We start from the raw sequence: 20,189 nt of genomic DNA, 5'->3' as shown, positions 1-20,189 counted from the left end.
CGGAAACATATCGGCAGCCAGAGTAACTCCTTCAATACGGGAGTAATATGGTCTCTCCTAGATGACCCAGAGACCAGCCTGGCTGCCGCATTGTGTAGGTTCCGGACTACGTACAAGGGTAGCCCCACATAGAGTGCATTTCAGTAATCCAGTCTGGAGGTTACCAGCAGATGTACCACTGTTTTGAGGTCGTCTGTCTCAAGAAATGGACGCAGCTGGCGTATCAGCCGAAGCTGACAGAAGGCACTTCTGGCCACTGCCTCAACCTGGACACCAAGGAGAGTCTTGGATCCAGAACCACCACTAGATAGGGTACCTGTTCCTTCTGGGGGAGTGTGACCCCATCCAGAACAGGCAGATCAAACTCATCTCTCGAGTTCTGACCCCGCACAATGAGTACCTCCGTCTTACCTGGATTGAGTCTCAGTTTGTTATCCCTCACTGAGCCCATTACCACCTCCAGGCAGGCATTTGGGGAGGTTATGCCCTCTCCCGATGATGCTGACATGGAGAAATAGATTTGGGTGTCATCAGCATACTGATAACACCCTGCACCCAATCTCCTGATGATCTATCCCAGTGGTTTCATGTAGATGTTAAACAACATCGGAGACAATACGGAGCCCTGAGGGACACCATACAAAAGTTGAGATTTTGAAGAACAACAGTCTCCAAGGGACACCATCTGGAACCTGCCCGAGAGGTAGGAGTGAAACCAATGCAAAGCAGTGCCTCCCACCCCCAACCCCCTCAGACGCTCCAGAAGGATACTATGGTCGATAGTATCGAAAGCTGCCGAGAAGTCCCAAAGGATCAACAGAGTCACACTTCCTCTGACAATTCCCAGTTGGAGATCATCCATCAGGCCGACCAAGGCAGTCTCCACCCCATAGCCAGCCCGGAAACCAGTTTGAAATGGGTCTAGATAATCCGTTTCCTCCAAGACTGTCTGGAGCTGGGAGGCCACCACCCTCTCAATTACCTTGCCCAGCCACGGAAGGTTGGAGACAGGCCTGTAGTTACTCTGCTCTGAGGGATCCAAGGTAAGCTTCTTTAGAAGCAGTCTGATAACTGTCTCCTTAAGACTACGAGGCATCCTACCTTCCCTCAGAGACACATTTATGATCTCCACCAAGCCTTCTACAACAACTCCCCTGCCAGATAAGTATAAGCCATGTCGGGCAAGGGTCAAGAAGACAGGTGGTGGGCCTCACTGTTCCAATCAGCTTGTCCACATCCTCAGGAGTCACAAACTGGAACTGATCCAACGTAACCACATAAGAGGAGTCGCTGGATACCTCCACATCAGATACTGAAGTAAGTGTGGAGACGAAATCCACGTCGGCCCAGATTTCCCCCACAAAGAATTCATTAAACACATCACAGCGGGTAATTGATGGTTCCAAATTTTGATTCAAGGGAGGAGGGGCACATACTAGCCCTCTCACAACCCTGAACAACTCCGCCGGACGTGAACTTGCGGATGCAGTATGGGCAGAAAAGAATCGCTTCTTTGCCACACGTATAGCCTGAGCATAGGTCTTCAAATGAGCTCTATGTTGTAGTCTGTCGGATTCAAGTCGAGTCTTTCTCCACCTGCGCTCCAGTCGTCTACCTCGCCACTTCAGGCCCTGTAGTTCTTTTGTATACCAAGGGGCCAGTTTTGAAGCAGGTTGGAGAGGACGCTTAGGAGCGATCATGTCTACCGCCCCAGTGAGTTTGCTGTTCCAATTCTCCACCAGGACATCAACAGGATCGCCGGCAGAGCCAACACTGAATCCCTTCAAGGCTTCTTGAAATCCGATGGGATCCAATAACCTTCTTGGGCGGACCATCCTAATAGGTCCCTCACCCCTGTGAAGGTGGGGTGTGACTGTGAGTCCAACCTTAACCAGATGGTGTTCTGTCCATGACAATGGGGAGACTTGGCCTACATATCGACAACTGCTTGTTCCCCAAGGTGCAAAATACGAACTTAAAAAACTAGATCTTATGCAGGATTGGAATATTTCTTTGTTTCAGTATCACCAGATTAGTGCCTTATTCAAGCAAGATTGCAAAAAGGGTTTTAATCAATCAAAGTCAGAATTTGAACAACGGTTGTGTGACAAGAAAGACAAACTAGTTTCTAGGATGTACGATCTGTTATTATTGGAAGATACAAGAACGAAAGTAGTGAAAACTTCAATGATTAAATGGGCTCAGGATTTTGGTTACAATATGGACTTGGAGAAATGGGAAAAACTATGGATAGAAGACATGAAATACACTGCCTGTTCTAATTTAAAGGAAAATAATCTTAAAATGATGTACAGATGGCATTTAACTCCTAAGAAGTTGGCTTTAATTTACAAGAACATGTCAAACAGATGTTGGAAGTGTAAAAAAGAGGAGGGTTCCTATATACATTTATGGTGGACTTGTAATAAGTCTAAAGGCTATTGGGACTTAATATACAATGAGCTTAAGAAAGTGTTTAAAATGACTTTCCCTAAGAGCCCAGAAACAATACTATTAGGTATTGATAACAGTTCATTGCCTAGGAAATACTGGATCCTCTTTATTTATCTGACAGCAGCAGCAAGATTGATATTTGCATACAAATGGAAGGAAATCCATTGCCCGAATAAAGAGGATTGGATACTTAAAGTGTTAGAAATCAATTTTATAATGTGTTTTTAGGTAAACAAGAAGAGGGTCCCAGTCCCTTTTAATACTTCAGATTTATTTCTTAATAATGCTGTTAGCTTTGCCATTGCTGCCAACTCTATCAGGTTTTTGAGTGGTAACAAAAATGTTTTTAAAATGCCCTAGAGCTGATTTTCGTACGTTTTATCGGGGGGGGGGATTAAATTACAGGCAAGACTTGGGTATTGTAACTGATACTTGTTCTAATGATGAGATGGAAGTCCTCCTTTTTTGTTTTTGTTTTTTTGTTTTTCTTTCTTTCCCCCTTTTTTGCTTTGTGTGTGTGTGTGTGTGTGTACGTATCTTATGTTGTGAAAAATTGAATTAAAAGTATTTAAACAACAACAATGGGGAGATCACAGGAGTCCCCCCCCCATGGAACACCACCCTGATCAGAGTGAAAGACCAAATCAAGCGTGTGACCTGCAGTGTGTGTTGGTCCCGAGACCACCTGAGATAGGCCCATAGTCGTCATCGCTGCTATGAACTCCTGAGCCGCCCCGGACAAATTGGTCCCGAAATGAACATTGAAGTCGCCCAGCACCACAAGCCTGGAAGACTCCAACACCAAATCCAAGACCAAGTCCGTCGGCTCAGTTAGGGACTCTGTTGAGCAGCGGGGCGATCGGTACACCAACAGAAATCCCAGTCTAGCCCTGGTCCCCAAACTTAAGTACACACATTCAATATCGTCTGACACTCTAACAGGGATCCTGGTAAGGGAGATATATGCAGGAAAACCTCTGTATTTGCAGGGATTCCATTCCTGGCTAGTGCTGCAGATACCCAAACTGTGAATACCAAATAAATGAGGCAATGGCATTACGGAGGTTAGGTTCCTAAGGTAGGGGGAATCAGCCAAAAATGGTGGGTTGTTTTAGTTTTTTAAACAAATTGGCCGAAAAATGGCCTCCAAATGCAAAGAAAAGAAGAGCAAAGTACCCTGCTGTTCTCTGCGGGTCCCCAGGAGTCCTTCAGTGCTCCCAAAGGGCTGAAAATCACCTAAGAATTAGGGTTTTTTGTTTTTTTAAAGAAATAAAAGCACATTCTGTATTAGTTACTCTATGCCTGTGCTCAGAAAGGCCCGAAATGGGCTCCAGACTGGCTCATGTGGTCATTTGGGAGGGAGGGAGAAGGAATCCTTGCTGTTGCCTCTGCCGCCATCCTGGCTGCTGCGGCTGCCGCCTCTGCCACTATCTGCACACTGGCTGTTTTGCAAGGTATCACCGCCGCCACAATCCCTGCCATTATGGCTGCTGCCACAATCCCCACCTCAGCTGTGATCCCTGCTGCACAGAGGCGGTTTTACAAGGTGCCTGCCTCTGCCTCCATCCCCCTCGCCTCCTTCCAACCCAAGCCCTTTACTTGAAACGGGGAATCCTTGGAGGATTTCCCTTTACATGTATGGCCGTGGCTGACTCCCGACCTGCAGACACACGGGTCTCCCCCCACCCCTGTGTATTCTGAGGTTGGGTGCCTATTCCCCAACCATGGATACACAAAACTGTGATTGTTTTACCTGCGGATAACAAGGTTTGCCTGTGTGTGTGTGTGTACACCAGTGGTCCCTCTAATTTTTTTTCATCTCAATGCATTTTGTTCTGGGTGCAGTATCAAGGCAGTGTGTGTGCACGTGCATTTAGAATGGGGCCTTCCTGATTCAACCTGAGAGGGATTTAATATGAACTGATGTTGTAAATATGTTGGCATGGCTGACCCGACAGGATTTATGTTCCCTCCAGCTCCAGCTCCACTTCTGTGAGTCAGGATAGAAATTCTGTAGATAAGAAAGTAGCAGCTTAGGTGCACGAACGAAAGCGAAGGATGACTCTCAAAGTCCCCTTGAAACTAAACTAGGTACACCCCTCTACCATATCTGAGCAATAACCGAAATAAAGGAGCAAGGAAGGAACAGAACAAGGACAGTCTGAAACAAGAAAGGTTGAACAATTATAAGCACGAGGAACAATGTCTGCGATAGGCAATGTTGCTGACAGACCGTCTCAGGAACAGCGTTTGCTTGATATAGGGCTCGAGATAACTGGCAGCCAATTAGGCTGTCCTGATTCAGCATTTCTATTCCCTCTCCCGAAAGATCTTGCGCCTGCGTGTCTCCCACTGAGCCTTTCTCTTGAGACGTCTTCTTAACACAGGTGAAATTCCAGCTTCCTCCTGATCAGTCTCCTCAGCCCTCATCTCTGCCAGCTGTTCAGATTCCCCTGTTTGCTGCCGTTCCACCTCAGCTTCAGAGTCTGTTCTCACAGCCAGATCCTCCTGCTGTGCTTCTGAGCCTGCTCTCCCAACCAAATCCTCCCACTCCTGCTCTGACTCAGATGTCTGGGCCATGACAACTGAGCAGACATCAAAAACTTGTGAGCGTGTGCACACCTTAGAGGGAATAGTGGTGTGTGTACACACACACACACACACACACACACACACACACACAGCAATGACAGGAGGAAATGTTGTCAGAGTTCCAACTGTCAGATGTCCCTCCTGTTGCTGTGCTTCGTTTTTGAACATTATCAAAATTTGTCATTATTGTATCAAGCTTCACAAGATCAGCTGGCAAAATAAATGCTAGTGGCAATGTAGCCTTTTCTGCTCGCAACCATGCTACTAATGTTATAACTTTTTTCCATCACTTTTCAGGTTTTAAAAAGGTTCCCCTTAAATGTTTGGGAGAACTCAAAGACTTGATCCAGCTGTCTGCAATTCTTTCAGCCAAATTTGGAAGGAAAAACCTGTTGGAGTTATTAATGGCCCCTTTGGGAGCTGAAGAGAGGAACTTTTATACTATTTAGTAGGGCTGTGCAGGAGGGATCCCTGACAGTTGGAACTCTGAAAAAAATTTCCTCCTGTCATTGCAGAACTCTGACAGAATTCCAACATGCCTGTTGGACCTTTCACTTCCAGCCTTCCCTGACCAGCCACTGCCCTAACCAACAAAAAAGATTGTCTTTCATTGCAGCAGAGCTTGAGCTTTAAAAGGGGGGAACCCTTCCCCGCCCCTCTATTTATTTTATTATTATTTATTTATTTGATTAATATACCACCCTTCCAAAAATGGCTCAGGGCGGTTTACATCATAATAAAAACAATTAAAACCAAAACTAAATAAATTAAACAATTAAAACCATTTAAACATTAAAATGATTAACATTAAAAACATTTAAAACCAACATAATTTTTTAAAAACCATAAATCTAATTAAAAGGCTTGGTGAATAAATGTGTTTTCAGTGCCTTTTAAAAAGTTGCCAGAGATGGAAAGGCTCTTATTTCAACAGGGAGTGCATTCCAAAGTCCAGGGGCAGCAACAGAGAAGGCCTATTGCCAAGTACCCACCAAATGAGTTGGCGGCAGCCACAGACAAACCTCTCCAGATGATCTTAACAGGAGATGGGGCTCATGGTGAAGAAGACATTCTCTTAAATGCCCAGGGCCCAAGCTGTTTAAGGCTTTATAGGTAATAACCAGGACCTTGTATTTTGCTCAGAAATGTATCGGCAGCCAGTATAGTTCTTTCAACACAGGAGTAATATGGTCTCTCCTAGATGATCCAGAGACCAACTGTAGTTTCTGAACTACATACAAAGGCAGCCCCACATAGAGTGTATTGCAGTAATGCAGCCTAGAGTGTACCAGCATATGTACCACCATTTTGAGGTCATTCATCTCAAGAAACAGATGCAGCTGGTGTATCAGCCGAAGCTGCTAAAAACTAGCGCTAGCCACCGCTGCAACTTGGGATACCAGGGAGAGGTTCGGATCTAGAAGCACCCGCAGACTGCGTAACTGTTCCTTCTGGGAGAGCGTGACCCCATCCAGAACCAGCAGATCAAAATCATCTCCCAAGTTCCAACCTCCACACAATAAGTACCTCCATCTTATCTGGATTCAGCCTCAGTTTGTTATCCCTCATCCAGCCCATTACTGCCTCCAGGCAGGCATTGAGGGAGGTTATGCCTTCTCCCGATGATGTTGACATGGAGAAATAGATTTGGGGTGTCATCAGCATATTGATAAAACCCTGCACCAAATCTCCTGATGATCTCTCCCAGCGGTTTCATGTGGATGTTAAAAAGCATTGGCAAGAGAATTGAGGGATTCCATACAGTAGCTCTCGCTTTGAAGAGCAACAATCTCCAAGTGACACCATCTGGAATCTTCTTGAGAGGTAGGAGCAGAACCACTGCAAAGCAGTGCCTCCCACTCCAAACCCCCTCAGATGTTCCAGAAGGATGCTATGGTTGATAGTATCGAAAGCTGCCAAGAGATCCAAAAGGACCAACAGAGTCACACTTCCCCTGTCAATTCCCAATTGGACATCATCCATCAGGCCGACCAAGACAATCTCCACTCCATAGCCCGCCCGAAAGCCAGATTGAAATAAGTCTAGATAATATACTTTACTCCTTAAGCCATGTTGAAGCTAGCTCTTTTGCTCCAGAAGCGGGTTGGGGGAGGCAACTCCCCATGAAGGACTCATGGGGCCAGAGGGTCCTCGTAGGGGGTTGCCTTGCTGCCCAGTTTCCAGCATGCATCCCCTCAAAATCGCCCCAAAGCAAAGTCAGAGAAAAATTCTCTCTGACTCAGTGAGGGTGTGTGCTTTGAATGGCGGCATCCTAGAAATTTTGGGATGGTAACGAGGCAACTCTCCATAAAGTGCCCACAGAGTCAGACAGTCCCTATAGGGAGTTGCCTTACTCCCCACTTTCCAGGATGCCCTATCAGCATGGAGCTGAGCTAGAAAATAAATTCTCTCTAACCTGGCTGCAGGGCTGGTTTTTAGGGACTGCATGCTGTAAACTGATGCATGAGAAAGCAGGGCAACCCTCCGTGGGGGAACCCTCTTACCCTGTCAGTCCCCTTCACCCTGCTCTCCCATCCCCTGATTTCTAGCATGCAGCCCCTCAAATCCACCCCCAGAGCTAAGTCCGAGAGAAATTCTCTCTGACTCTGCGTGGGGGGTAAGAGTTGAAGGGCAGCATCCTGGAAATCGGGGGGTGGGGGAATGCGGCAACCCACCGTTGGGGCACCCTTTGACCCTATGGGTTGCTCATGGTGGGTTGACCTGCTCCCCTCACCCCCAATTTCTAACATGCAACCCCTCAAAATCAGCCACAGAATGTTAGGAAAAAATGTTGGGGATTCTGATCCAATTTGATCAGCCAACAATTTTGTGAGGGGTAGTTTGTTTGTTTGTTTGTTTGTCAATCATATTTTTATACCACCTGATACGTATATCTCTAGGTGGTGTACAAAATTTAAAGTATTTAAAAGTCACAAATTAAAATACATGACTAAAAACAATAGAATAAAATTATTAAAACAAGTTTTTAAAATTATTAGAATTAATTCTAACTAAAAGCCTGAGAGAACAGAAGGATCCTGAGGTTTCTCCTGGAAACAGAGAAGGAGATGCTCTTATTTCAGCAGGAAGCTTATTCCAAAGCCCTGGGACAGCCACAGAGGAAGTCTAGTCCTGGGTTGCCACCAAACGAGCCAGTGGCAACCATAACTGGACTCTCCAGAAGATTGTAATAGGCAGCAGGTATTATGACAAAGGAGGCGCTCTCTCAAATAGCCTGGACCCAAGCCATTAAGGACTTTATAGGTAATAACCCACACTTCGTATTTCACTCGGAAACATATTGGCAGCCAGTGCAGTTCTTTTAGAATTGGTGTTACGTGGTCCGTTCGTGTTGTCCCAGAGACCAATCTGGCTGCCGCATTCTGTACCAATTGTAGTTTGCGGACTATGTACAAATGCAGCCCCACATAGAGCGCATTACAGTAGTCGCCTGAAGGTTACCAGCATATGTACCACTGTTTTAAGGTCATTCACTTCTAGAAATGGACATAGCTGACGTATCAACCGAAGCTGATAAAAAGCGCTCCTGGCCACTTTTTATATTGGCCCTTCCAACAATTTATCTCTTAGGCCTGGTTGTATCATATTCGATTCAACATTTTCCTCTGTGCACAGGTGTAGTATTTAGGCTCTACAGCCTACTGAGGGGCTTTCACAGTAACATTCTTGGGCTATTTTGGAAAGTGCCCCCTACAGGCCATTGTGTGTGAGAGAGTGTGTCTCCCAGTGGATTTGCAAACTTCTATATGCATGCAACATCTATTTAAAATATGGCACTGGTAGCCAGGAGTGAAATATTTTTTGCGGTAAGCCTCTGCACTACATGAACAACTCCCTGAATTTATCTCCAATTCCTTTTTAATAGCAAACTTTGAAAGGAAAGTGTTGTCTTCATTATCTGACACCAGCTGCTTGGCTAACAAGATTGCATGTTTGTGTGAATGCCATGGGGCTCAGCCCTTACTCTGATCATTACAGATAGGCAGAAATAATGAGTTGTGATTACTCTTATGATTAAACTGAGTGACTTAGCTATTGCTTTTGACCATCTCCATCAGGAGACAATAATACTGTTAGCCTCTCTTAATTTACATGTGGTTTCTACTAATTAGCACCCATTTGATTGTTTGTGACAAACAGGAGAACAGTTGCATGACTTAATGCAGACTCGTCATCAATGAAGGAGCCTCATAACCAAAATGAAAGTTCTGGAGTTCGGGTTGAACAAAATCAAAATCCTTCACAGTCACTACTTTTGTTAGCCTCCTTTCCTTAAGGAAAGTAAGCTTATTAGATCACTCAGCTTTCTGTGTGTGTGTGTGTGTGTGTGTGTGTGTGTGTCCGTGTCCCTGTCCCTATGAACTATGCAATGCCTGGACATATTTGAACCAAACTTGGTATAGTTGTAGGGACACCTCAATGGCATAGTTTATGATGATGTCATCTACCCCAATTCATGATGGCAAACACATGAGCATTTGAGGTAGGCTTGTGCCCGAAACGTTTTGGAGGCCATTATGAAGGCCTCCGAAACGTTTCAGCACTGGGGGCAGTTTCGGCGCCGAAACGCCGATGGGGGTAGCACTTTAAGGGCGGGAGAGGGTGTACTCACCCCTCCCGCCACATTTCCCCCGCCGGCGCACTGTTGATTTTAAGCTCCTCAGGGCGGCAGCGTTCCTCCCTGCCACCCCGTTTCCCCCATCGGCCGGAAGTGGCGAGCTTCTAGCCGACGGGGGAAACAGGGCAGCAGGGAGGAACGCTGCCGCCCTGAGGGGCTTAAAATCAACAGCGCGCCGGCGGGGGGAATGCGGCGGGAGGGGTGAGTACACTCTCCCCCGCCCTTAAAGTGCTACCCCTGTCAGCGCCGAAGATTTTCGTGCACATCCCTAATTTGAGGCGCAAGTGGGCTAACTTGTGAACCACCTTACCAATTTGAACTAAGTTTGGAACAGCTGTAGGGACATCTCAGCAGTGTAGTTTGTAATGATAGATACGTGAACATTTGAGGTGCAAGTGGGAACTGATTTGGACCAAAGTTAGTACAGTTGTAGGGACAAATAGGGACACCTCAATGGCGTAGTTTATGATGATGCCATCCACCCCAGTTCAAGATGGTGGATATGTGAATGTTTGAGGTGCAAGTGGGTTAACTTGAGAACTGCCTAACTGCTTTGGACCAAATTTGGTAATATTGAAGGGTACCAAATGGGATAACTTGCCAGTTCTCCACTCGCATATATGCTGAATTTGATTGCACTGTGGTCACTATTTCTTACTAGACACTGATGTCTTGCACCAGGTCTTAAGCACCAGGTTTAAATCTAGGGTCATCTCTCAGGTTGGTTCTATGACCAACTGTTTTGAGGCACAGTCATTCAGTGTATCTAGAAATTTGGCATCTTTGTCATTATCTGAATGTGAAATTACTTAGTGAACTTACCCATTTACTCTATGTGAGGGTATTTGTAGTCACCTATTATTAGAACTCTGTCTCTCTTTGATGCCTCCCTGGTTTCCTTCTCTAGCTCCAGGTTACCCTTGGCATTTTGATCAGGAGGGTGAAAGCATGTTCCTAATAATAGATTTCTTTTTGGGTTTCGTATTATTGCCCATAATGTTTCTGCAGAGATGTCTGGTGACCATGGGTTTTCTAGTTTGCTAGATTTTATATCCCTTCTTTAACACACAGTGCTACATCACCACCCTCAATGTGTTGCTTCCTGTCCTTTCTGTATATTGTATCCAGGTATAACTGTGTCTCCACTATTTTTCAGTGTCCCACCAAGTTTCCATTATGTCCACTGTATCTATATTTTTGTTTGCAACCAAGCACTCCAGCTCACCCATCTTGATATGGAGGCTTCTGGCATTGACATATAAACATCTATATGTGGTGGCGATGTCGGTGTGTGCTCTCTTGCTACAGCATTTTGATCTCTGATCTGCTGTTTTACACCCTTACACCTTAAAGGATGATTGATGTTTGCCAAACTGCATGCTGCCCAGGACCTACTGAGCTTTCCCCAGGTGTCAGTTTAAAAGCTGCTCTGTATCTTTTTTGATTCTGTGTACCAGCAGTTTGGTTCCATATTGGTTCAAATAGAGACCATCCATTTTGTACAGGCTTTGCTTGTCCCAAAATGTGCCCCAATGTTTAATTAATCTAAACCTCTACTTCTGGCACAACAGTCCCATCTACACATTGAGACTCCTCAGCTATGCTTGTCTCATTGGTCCTGAGCATAGAACAAGTAGTATTTCTGGGAATGCTACTTGGGGGTCCTGGACATCAGTGCCTAGCAGCTACATTTTGCTTCAAGGATCTCCCAATATCATTGGTGCTAATGTGCATCATGGCTGCTGAGTCCTCCTCAGCACTTCCTAAAGCATATACAGACATTATGTGTTGTCTGCAGCCTTCATATCAGACAGGTAAGCCACCATGTGGTCTACACACGTGTCACAAACTCCTTTTCTATGTCCCTAATTATCACATCACTACTGTGCCTCTTAAGATCCTCTCTGTGGGAGAAGATAAGTCCATCATCCAAGGAATGGGTCCCTTCTAAGGGAGTATTTCTCTAAGACCCTCATTCTTTGTGTCAGCCTGGAGTGCTATGCCTCTGTTGCATCTCTGTTGGTCTTGTCCACATACCTCTCTGCCTCTCAGAGTGTTCCAGTTCATCTAGATTGGCTTTAAGGGAATAAACTTGTTCTCTGAGAGCCAGGAGCTAATTGTACTGAGCATATACCCATTACTTCTGCCCATAAGCAGGTAGTTGTTCTTGCAGTATGCTGGGCAACACCCCCTCTCCTGCTGGATTTCTGCCTTTATAACTAATCTTTGTTTAGGGTATATAGGGGTTTACTTGAGAGTTAGGACTTGGTTGAATTTGTCAGTTAATTAATAATGATATTTCTCTCAAAAATTAAAGGATAATACGTTCTGCTTGTGCCAGTGCTGTTTGCAATAGAAGGAGAGATTTCTCTGAGCTCCTCCACACACTTTCCCACTAAACCCCCATGCAAAACCCCTTTGGTTCCTGTTTGCAACTCCTGCTTACAATCTCCCTTTTACTGTGTCTCTTCCTCAAGAGAGCTGGCCTCAAACTGAACAACAGGCAGCTAAGGAATGTGGCTGCTGTTACAAACTCCTCCTCCTCTCCCTAGACTAACAGAAACTCAGCCAGCCAGAAACAGCCAAACCCACACACAAAAGCACACATCCAGGTAAATGTGGAATTTCTCTTGAAGAAAAGAGATCAGCCCCACTAACACTCTTTTCTTCTCCTGTTTGCAAGCTCCCCTAGCCTATATCTCTTCCTTAACAGAGCTGGCTCAGACTCAGTATTGAAACAGCATCTACTGTGAGTCAGCTATGGATTTATGTAGTTAATTGAGTTGAAAACTGCATCATAACAGAAAATTATACATTGGATTTTGAAGTTATAATTGATACAATTTCAAGTATATTGGGAGATTCATCTAGAATGTTATCATCTAATAGAATGATAGACTTTATGATTTGTGTTATGTACTGCATTATTCTTTAGGTAGCTTTCAACATAAACATTATATATTTTCTTAGTTTACACCTTGCATGGTGTGTGTTGAGGGTTGGCCTTTTTGTATAGTAAGAAGTAACATGGGGCTTGGATGAAATTTCCTTGGTAAAATAAACCAGCCAGTCCTAAATTGGATACAGCTTCTTTCCAGCATATGCATGGGGACTGTACGATGCACAGTATAGGAGGAGATGACATTCCTCTGACAGGTCTTGCTTTGAAACTGTATGCTGCTCTACTGACACAGTATGACCACATCATTTGTCTAATTCTACTTTGTATCCATAGGATTTTCAGGTGGAAGGATGACAGGAATTGTGTGAGCTTTAGAGACATTTTGCAAGTGATGTGGAAGATCTGTGAACAGATCTCTGGTTGGCTTTTTCTTTTGATAAATGCAGCCAGAGGTGTGATTTAGATTGGGGGAGGGGGTTTAAATCTATCCTTCAGCTTTAATCAGAATTGTTCCCACCAAAGCTGTTAATACCTTCCAAAAGGAAAACAAAGTGGCACAATAAGGAAGGATGAGGGTTAATCCCTTCTCCCTATGTTATTTCCCTGATTCAAATTGCCCCTTCTGAAGCTGTTACTAGCTGCGGAGGGGAAATCATAAAGGTACTAGAAGTGTCTTTTCTCATCCACAGCTAACAGCAGCAGGGAGATTTAAGTCAGGAAAGGGGTTAGGTCTTTGCCCTCCCCCAGCACTCTGTGCCTAGTCTAAATCATTCCCACTTCCATGACTGCTTTTAATGGAAGGAAGGAAGATGGTATGAGGTCCATCCACAGATTTCTGCATCACGTGTAACTTTTGGCCATTGGAAAGGCTGCATGTGTTTATATACAGACTTTGAGGTGATGAGGCGATAGACAGAATTGGAAATCTTTTCTTTCTGACAACATTATACACATTTTACTTCTCCTAGAGAGTGCTTTCTTCTGCATGATCCCCACCGCACGTTAAGGTAATCTGAGGTCTGTCTCCAGTTACGACCGGCTCGTCTGGTGGCAACTCAGCATCTCTGTAGCTGCTCCTGGGCTATGGAATGCACTCCCAGCAGAAATCCATAATTTGAGTTCATTACTGTCTTTCAGGAGAGCCCTTAAAAACTATTTGTTTGTCCTGGCCTTCCAGGGTTTTTAAATTATTGTAAACTGTTTTAAATTGTTTTAAATGTTTGCCTTGGTTTTCCAGGGTTTTTAACTGTTTGAATGTTTGATTGGTTTTATTCTGTTTTTATAGTTTTGATTTTAATTGTTTTGTTTTTACCCTCTTGTAAACCCCCCTGAGCCATTTTGGAAGGGCGGTATATAAATCGAATGAATGAATGAATAAATAAAATTAAGAACACAGGTGTATCCAAATTGTGTGACTGCTCCCCTTTAACGAGGACATATATCTTTTCATGTATCAAACTTAAATATTGAGCTAATTTGCTTTTCTATTTTTTCTTCCTTTAGGTCTTTCAAAAATACTTATCAATTTAATCAAAGGAGAGTCTTTGCTCAATGATGCCATCTCAATAATTATTTTTGAATTCCATAGGGATCTTTCTAGGAGGCAACATAAAGAAATGAGTAAGTCTGTTTCCTGGCTTTTAAAAAATGTATATATGATCCATATTGTGTTTAGAACCTGATTTTTAATTGATAAGACCTAGATGGTAGCTGGGTAGTAGGGAGCTTGCCAGTGGCCTGGGGACGAGCTCCCACTGGCAGCTTCCACCCCAATTGTGACTGGCTGTGTGCACCTCAGCTAACACCCCCTATTCCATCTTCAGATGCAGGGGGCATGACCAGTATTGGGAAGGGAGGCCCCTCTGCTGAGCCTCATGAGCCAACACTTTATTCAAGTGCTGGCTGGGCGCTTCTTGCTCTGCTTTGCTGGGAGCAAGGGAGAGAAAGATGCATCCAGCGCTTGAATGAAGTGCTGGAAGAGGGGCCGCTCTACCCCTCTCCTGATCCTTCCCAGTCAGGGGCGGCAGGGAGGTATACTGCCACCACGATTACTACAGAAAATATGTGATCCAGAGGGGGGAAAGCGACGGAAGGGGTAAGTAAACCCTCCCCCGCCCTTAAAGGAACCCCACCTCCCCAATCTGCCCGAACCCGAACCGCCCATGTCCGGACCAGTCCGGGCACATCACTAACCTCTATCATGTCTCCCCGCAGTCGTCTTTTTTCTAAACTAAAAAGCCCCAGGTCTAGTAGTCTTGCCTCATAAGAAAGGTGCTCTAGGCCCCAGATCATCTTGGTTGCCCTCTTCTGTACCTTTTCCAGTTCTACAATGTCCTTTTTAAGATGTGGTGACCAGAACTGTACGCAGTACTCCAAGTGTGGTCGCACCATAGTTTTATATAAGGGCATTATAATATTAGCCGTTTTATTTTCAATCCCCTTCCTAATGGTTGACTCAGCCTTCCATCCTTCCGAGGTAGGTAAAATGAGTACCCAGAATGTTGGGGGGCAATATGCTAAATCATTGTAAACCGCTTAGAGAGCTTCCAGCTATAGAGCGGTATATAAATGTCAGTGCTATTGCTATTGCTATTGCTAATGATCCCTAGCATGGAATTGGCCTTTTTCACAGCTGCCACACATTGAGTCAACACTTTCAATGAGCTGTCCACCACAACCCCAAGATCCCTTTCCTGGTCAGTCACCGACAGCTCAGATTCCATCAGCATATACTTGAAGTTAGGGGTTTTGGTCCCAATGTTCATCACCTTACACAAGCTAACATTGAACCGCATTTGCCATTTTGTCGCCCACTCGCCCAGTCTGAAGAGATCCTTTTGGAGCTCCTCACAATCTGTTTTGGATTTTCACTACCCGGAAAATCTGCAAATTTGTCCACCTCGCTGCTTACCCCTGCTTCTAGATCATTTATGAATAAATTAAAAAGCACTGGTCCCAGTACAGATCCCTGGGGGACCCCACTTCTTACTTCCCTCCATTGTGAAAACTCTCCATTTATACCTACCCTCTGTTTCCTGTCTTTCAACCAGTTAGCAATCCACACATGTACTTGTCCCCTTATCCCATGACTGCTAAGTTTCCTCAGGAGTCTTTGATGAGGAACTTTGTCAAAAGCTTTTTGGAAGTCCAGGTATATTATGTCAAAAGCTTTTTGGAAGTCCAGGTATATTATGTCAACTGGATCACCTTGATCCACACACTTGTTGACACTCTCAAAGAACTCCAAAAGGTTTGTGAGGCAAGATTTACCTTTGCGGAAGCCATGCTGGCTCACTCCCAGTGGAGCCTCTTTTTCTAGGTGCTTTACAGTTTTATTCATGAGGATGCTTTCCATCAATTTGCCTGGAACGGACGTTAAGCTAACCGGCCTGTAATTTCCCGGATCACCCCTGGATCCCTTTTTGAAAATGGGTGTTACATTTGCTACTCTCCAGTCTCCTGGTACAGAGCCCAATTCCAGGGATAAGTTATATATTTTAGCAAGGAGGTCGGCAATTTCACATTTGAGTTCTTTGAGGACTCTTGGATGGATGCCATCCGGCCCTGGTGATTTGTTAGCTTTCAGTTTTTCCAGACAGTTAGGATCTGACTCACCTCTCTAGCCTCCATCCCTAAAAAGCCTGGTTCAGGAACAGGTATATACTCAGTATCCTCTGCCGTGAAGACAGACACAAAGAACTCTTTCAGCTTCTCTGCAACCTCCATATCCTCCTTAATAATCCCTTTCACTCCCTCATTGTTTAATGGTCCAACCGTCTCCCTGGCAGGTTTCCTGCTTCTGATGTATTTAAGGAAGTTTTTGATCTGGATAGTGATCCGTTGTATTCATAACATTGGGTTCTGCGCCTGCGCAGTGACCTCATGGACCGATTAGCTAGCTCCTCGCTCCGCCCTCAACTGCCATGCACGAGGCCGTGCTATCCTTATCTCTGGCAGTTGGGGCGTGTCTCTTTCAGTTTCTGTTTGACCGCCGTTGCGTCAACACCTCGGACTGTTAGCTCCTCGGATAGTTAATATTTGGATAAAGACTAGAATTGGACCACGGAAAGGATCTTGAATATTGGACTGTTTATTGGACTGTGTACGGATTGCCCTTCAAAGAGTAAGCAAAAAAACGATCGTTCCCAAGGTGAAAATGGCTGAGGCCATGGCGGCCAGGGATAAGCCCAAAACAACTTTTAAATGCTGCTCAGAGTGCAAGGCAAAGCTGCCCTCCACGGAGACGCATGATTCCTGCTTGTTGTGCCTAGGGGAGCAGCATAACCCAGCGAGTTGTAAAATTTGCTCATCCTTTTCGAAGCAAACTTTGAAAAACCGGGCGTTAAAATTGCGTGCGGCACTTTATGATGATGCACTCCGCCCGCTGATGCCGAGACCCTCGACCTCGATGCCGGGGGTGGCTTCGATACCGACCTTGATGTCGACCACAAAGTCGGGTTCGAATGCTCCTGCGGTGGACTCTGTCGCCAGGCAGTCAAAAGCCACTGTGGTAAAGGAGTTCAAGCAGCTAGAGGACGTGGGGAAGAAGCGCCACCGGTATAAGCGACGTACGTGCAAGTCGTCGATGGAAGAAGAACAGGAAGCTTCTCCCCCTCGAAAACGAAAGAAGAAGACTCGAATCCATAGTTGTACTCCATCGCCATTGCTGCTCCAGTCCGATTGTGAGGGCTGGGACTCCACGGAGTCGACCGCTTCAACACCGTGGGTCTTGATGTCGATAGAAAATCCAGGTCTGCCGATGTCGACAGGGACGATGATGATGGCTGCACCGCAACAACCGGATGCTGCGACATTCTCGATTTCCTCCTTTTGGGTATACAGTCTAACTGGGCTTCTAGTATGGTGGTTTTGAGTAAACTCCATGCACTCTGGAGCAAAGTGACTCTCCTGATTTTCCCTTTCAGCCTTCTTTTCACCATACTCCTCATTTTGGAGAAGTTTTCTCTTCTGAAATTCAAAATGTCCGTGTTAGACGTCCTTGGTGATTCTCTCCCCGCATGTATGCTGAATTTGATTGCACTATGGTCACTGTTCCCTAAAGGGTGAATGACACTGACATTACGCACCAGGTCCTGGGTGCCACTCAGAATTAGGTCCAAGGTCGCCTTCTCTCTGGTTGGTTCCAAGACCAACTGTTCTAGGGCACGTATCTAGAAATTTGCGTATTTAGAAATTTGACCTCTTTGTCCTGACCTGACTGTGAATTTACCCAGTCTATGTGTGGGTAATTGAAGTCACCCATAATTACACCCCTGCCTCTCCTTGACGCCTCCCTGATTTCCTCCTGCAACTCTCAGTCACTGTCGGTGTTTTGATCCGGAGGGTGATAGCATGTCCCCAGTAGCACGTTCCCTTTATTCTTGCTACCACAAGACCAGCTCTTGCTACCACAAGATCTGCTTTTGTGACTAGCTCTTTTCTTGTCACATTGTCCTTGCTTGGATACATGTATTTGTAATTTTTCTTGCACCATTTCAGTTTAGGCTTGTTTTGTACATATTGCCCTCAGATAAAGATATTCTAATTATCTGGTGTGTATTACTGGAATACTGAAGTTCTGTGTTCAAAGGAAGAGAGGGTAAAAGGTACAATTATGCAGTGGTCTTGTTTTGTTTTGTTTGTTCTGTGTAAACTAACATCCAATGCAAAGTATAAATAACTATGTTTTTTCTTTTACAGTTTTAGAATTTTTAACAAAAATGTTCTTAAAATGTTTTGCAAGTGCCGTGTTCGGATTTTTGAGTTCAAGAGTCACCCTCTGTTGGTTGAAATATATATTCAATGATGGAATCGTTGAAGTAGTTTTAAGCTTCTCAACAGTATATCTGATTTTTTACATAGGTAAGAGCGAACATATTGTCCCTATCTAATGCAATGTGTAACTTTTAACTTTTAAAGTAGATATATCTAATAATGAATAAGACTATAAGATGGTTATTAAATGGTTATTACTATTTGTTTTTGTTTGTTTCTGTCTTTAGCTGAACAACTTGGAATGTCTGGAATTATTGCTGTTTGCATTTTGGGTCTTCTTTTAGATTCTGTGAGCTTTAGTCCAGGAGTTGATTTGTTTCTTTATAAGTAAGTGTTTCTCTTACCCATTTTTAAAACACCTATGCTAGCTATGTCTCACTTTTACCTATCATACAAAGAACTTGAATTTATAGGAGTGGAGTAGTAGTAGCAGCAGTAGCTAATTTAGAAAGATTAATTTTAGCGCTTTATAAAAAGAATAACATTCAGTACATGGAAATTCACTTACAGAGTGTCAAAAAGGGAATTACAGAAGACCCTGAAGTATTGGCAAATACTTCAAATATAATATATCACTTTATCGTTTTTTATACTGTAAGATTGTCATCATTAAGTGGGAGCCTGTGGTGTAATGGAGAGAAATATATTCTGTGTATGCTCAGAGGTTGTGCTCTCTGATAGTTTTAAAATATTTTGTTTTAAAAAATACTTCTGCTTTTGTTGTATTCTATTATAGTTTTGTGTTTATGTTCTTTTAATTGTGTGTTTTATTTTATCATTCTTTTATTTTGTGAAATGCCCAGAGAACAACTGTTATGGGGCAGCTATATAAATAATGTGGTTGTTAAAAGTGTACTATTTCATTGTAGACGGCAGGGAAATATATCAACACCAATATGTGATTAAACAGGCCACAACTTTATTTAAAAGATAATTAATTAACTTAGTAAACTGAGCTCAGTGTGGAGGAGGTCCTAACATTCCTCTTTAGAAGTTGCTAATGCACATTGTCATTGCTTACTTTTTACAGTAAAGTCCTTTGAATCCAATTCATATATTTTGAATTGCTAATATATCTTCTTTCTGGAGATAGGAATATATGCAGTAGGTTTTAAGTATGAGTTAAATAGAAACTGTGCTGATTCTTTGGTGAACAACTTTGCAGGACTGTGGTAAAATTACTGAACTGATGGTGTGAGGATGCTGTGTCTCCTCCCCTCCCCTACACAGATTGCCAGCCAGACTAAATTATTCACGAGTAGTTCCATTAGCTAATCCCAGAGTCACTTTTCACTTTTCTCTGAGAACACATTTGCAAGATTGTGGGATTATTGTAATGCCCTTCTCATTGTATGTCACCTGAATCCAGTACTGTATTGAGAAGTATACTGCTTCTGAATTTTAGTTAACTTAGTTCATGGCTGTTGATATTCCATGAATTTTGCTAAAAGATTAATCTTGATAAATGAGTGGAATTGGCTCACTTTTGTCAGTTATTGTTTTATTCTGACAAACATGTTCCTGCACAATTTGCATAAAGTTACAGAACACAATCCCATGCTTGTTCAACAAAATAATATAGGTGAAGTGGCTTGGGTGACATTTATAGAGATAAATGTTTAATACACATTCACACTGGGTAATCATATAATGTAGTGCCTTTTGAAACAAAAAACCAAAAAAAACCACCACCCAAGGACATTAACTTATCAAATATTTCAATTTAAGATGAGAGTTAAGGTGCTTATAGTTTTATTCATGCTCTAAAAGTATAGAAATTACCAGTTAAGGTATTTACTTTCGCTTCTGTGCCATTTAAACAGTAAA

General features: G+C 43.8%; 1 protein-coding gene across 8 annotated transcripts in view; it reads left to right on the top strand.

Annotated features, from left to right (window-relative positions):
* LOC128338664 (sodium/hydrogen exchanger 10-like) overlaps window positions 1-20,189 on the top strand; it is a 241,324-nt gene that overhangs the window by 40,909 nt on the left and 180,226 nt on the right. For all 8 annotated transcript variants that reach the window (XR_008312667.1, XR_008312666.1, XR_008312672.1 and 5 more), the window contains 3 exons: window positions 14,091-14,207; window positions 18,288-18,449; window positions 18,590-18,689. Coding sequence is in view for 4 of the 8 variants with exons in the window: in XM_053281442.1 (XP_053137417.1) it covers window positions 14,091-14,207; window positions 18,288-18,449; window positions 18,590-18,689 (379 nt within the window). In the remaining 4 variants the exon portion in view is untranslated. The remainder of the gene's footprint in view (window positions 1-14,090; window positions 14,208-18,287; window positions 18,450-18,589; window positions 18,690-20,189) is intronic.

The sequence above is a fragment of the Hemicordylus capensis genome, chromosome 1 (assembly GCF_027244095.1).
Source record: "Hemicordylus capensis ecotype Gifberg chromosome 1, rHemCap1.1.pri, whole genome shotgun sequence".
Classification (NCBI taxonomy): domain Eukaryota; kingdom Metazoa; phylum Chordata; class Lepidosauria; order Squamata; family Cordylidae; genus Hemicordylus; species Hemicordylus capensis.
Note: the sequence above shows the minus strand (reverse complement) of the source record. Positions and strands in the feature narration are given on the sequence as shown.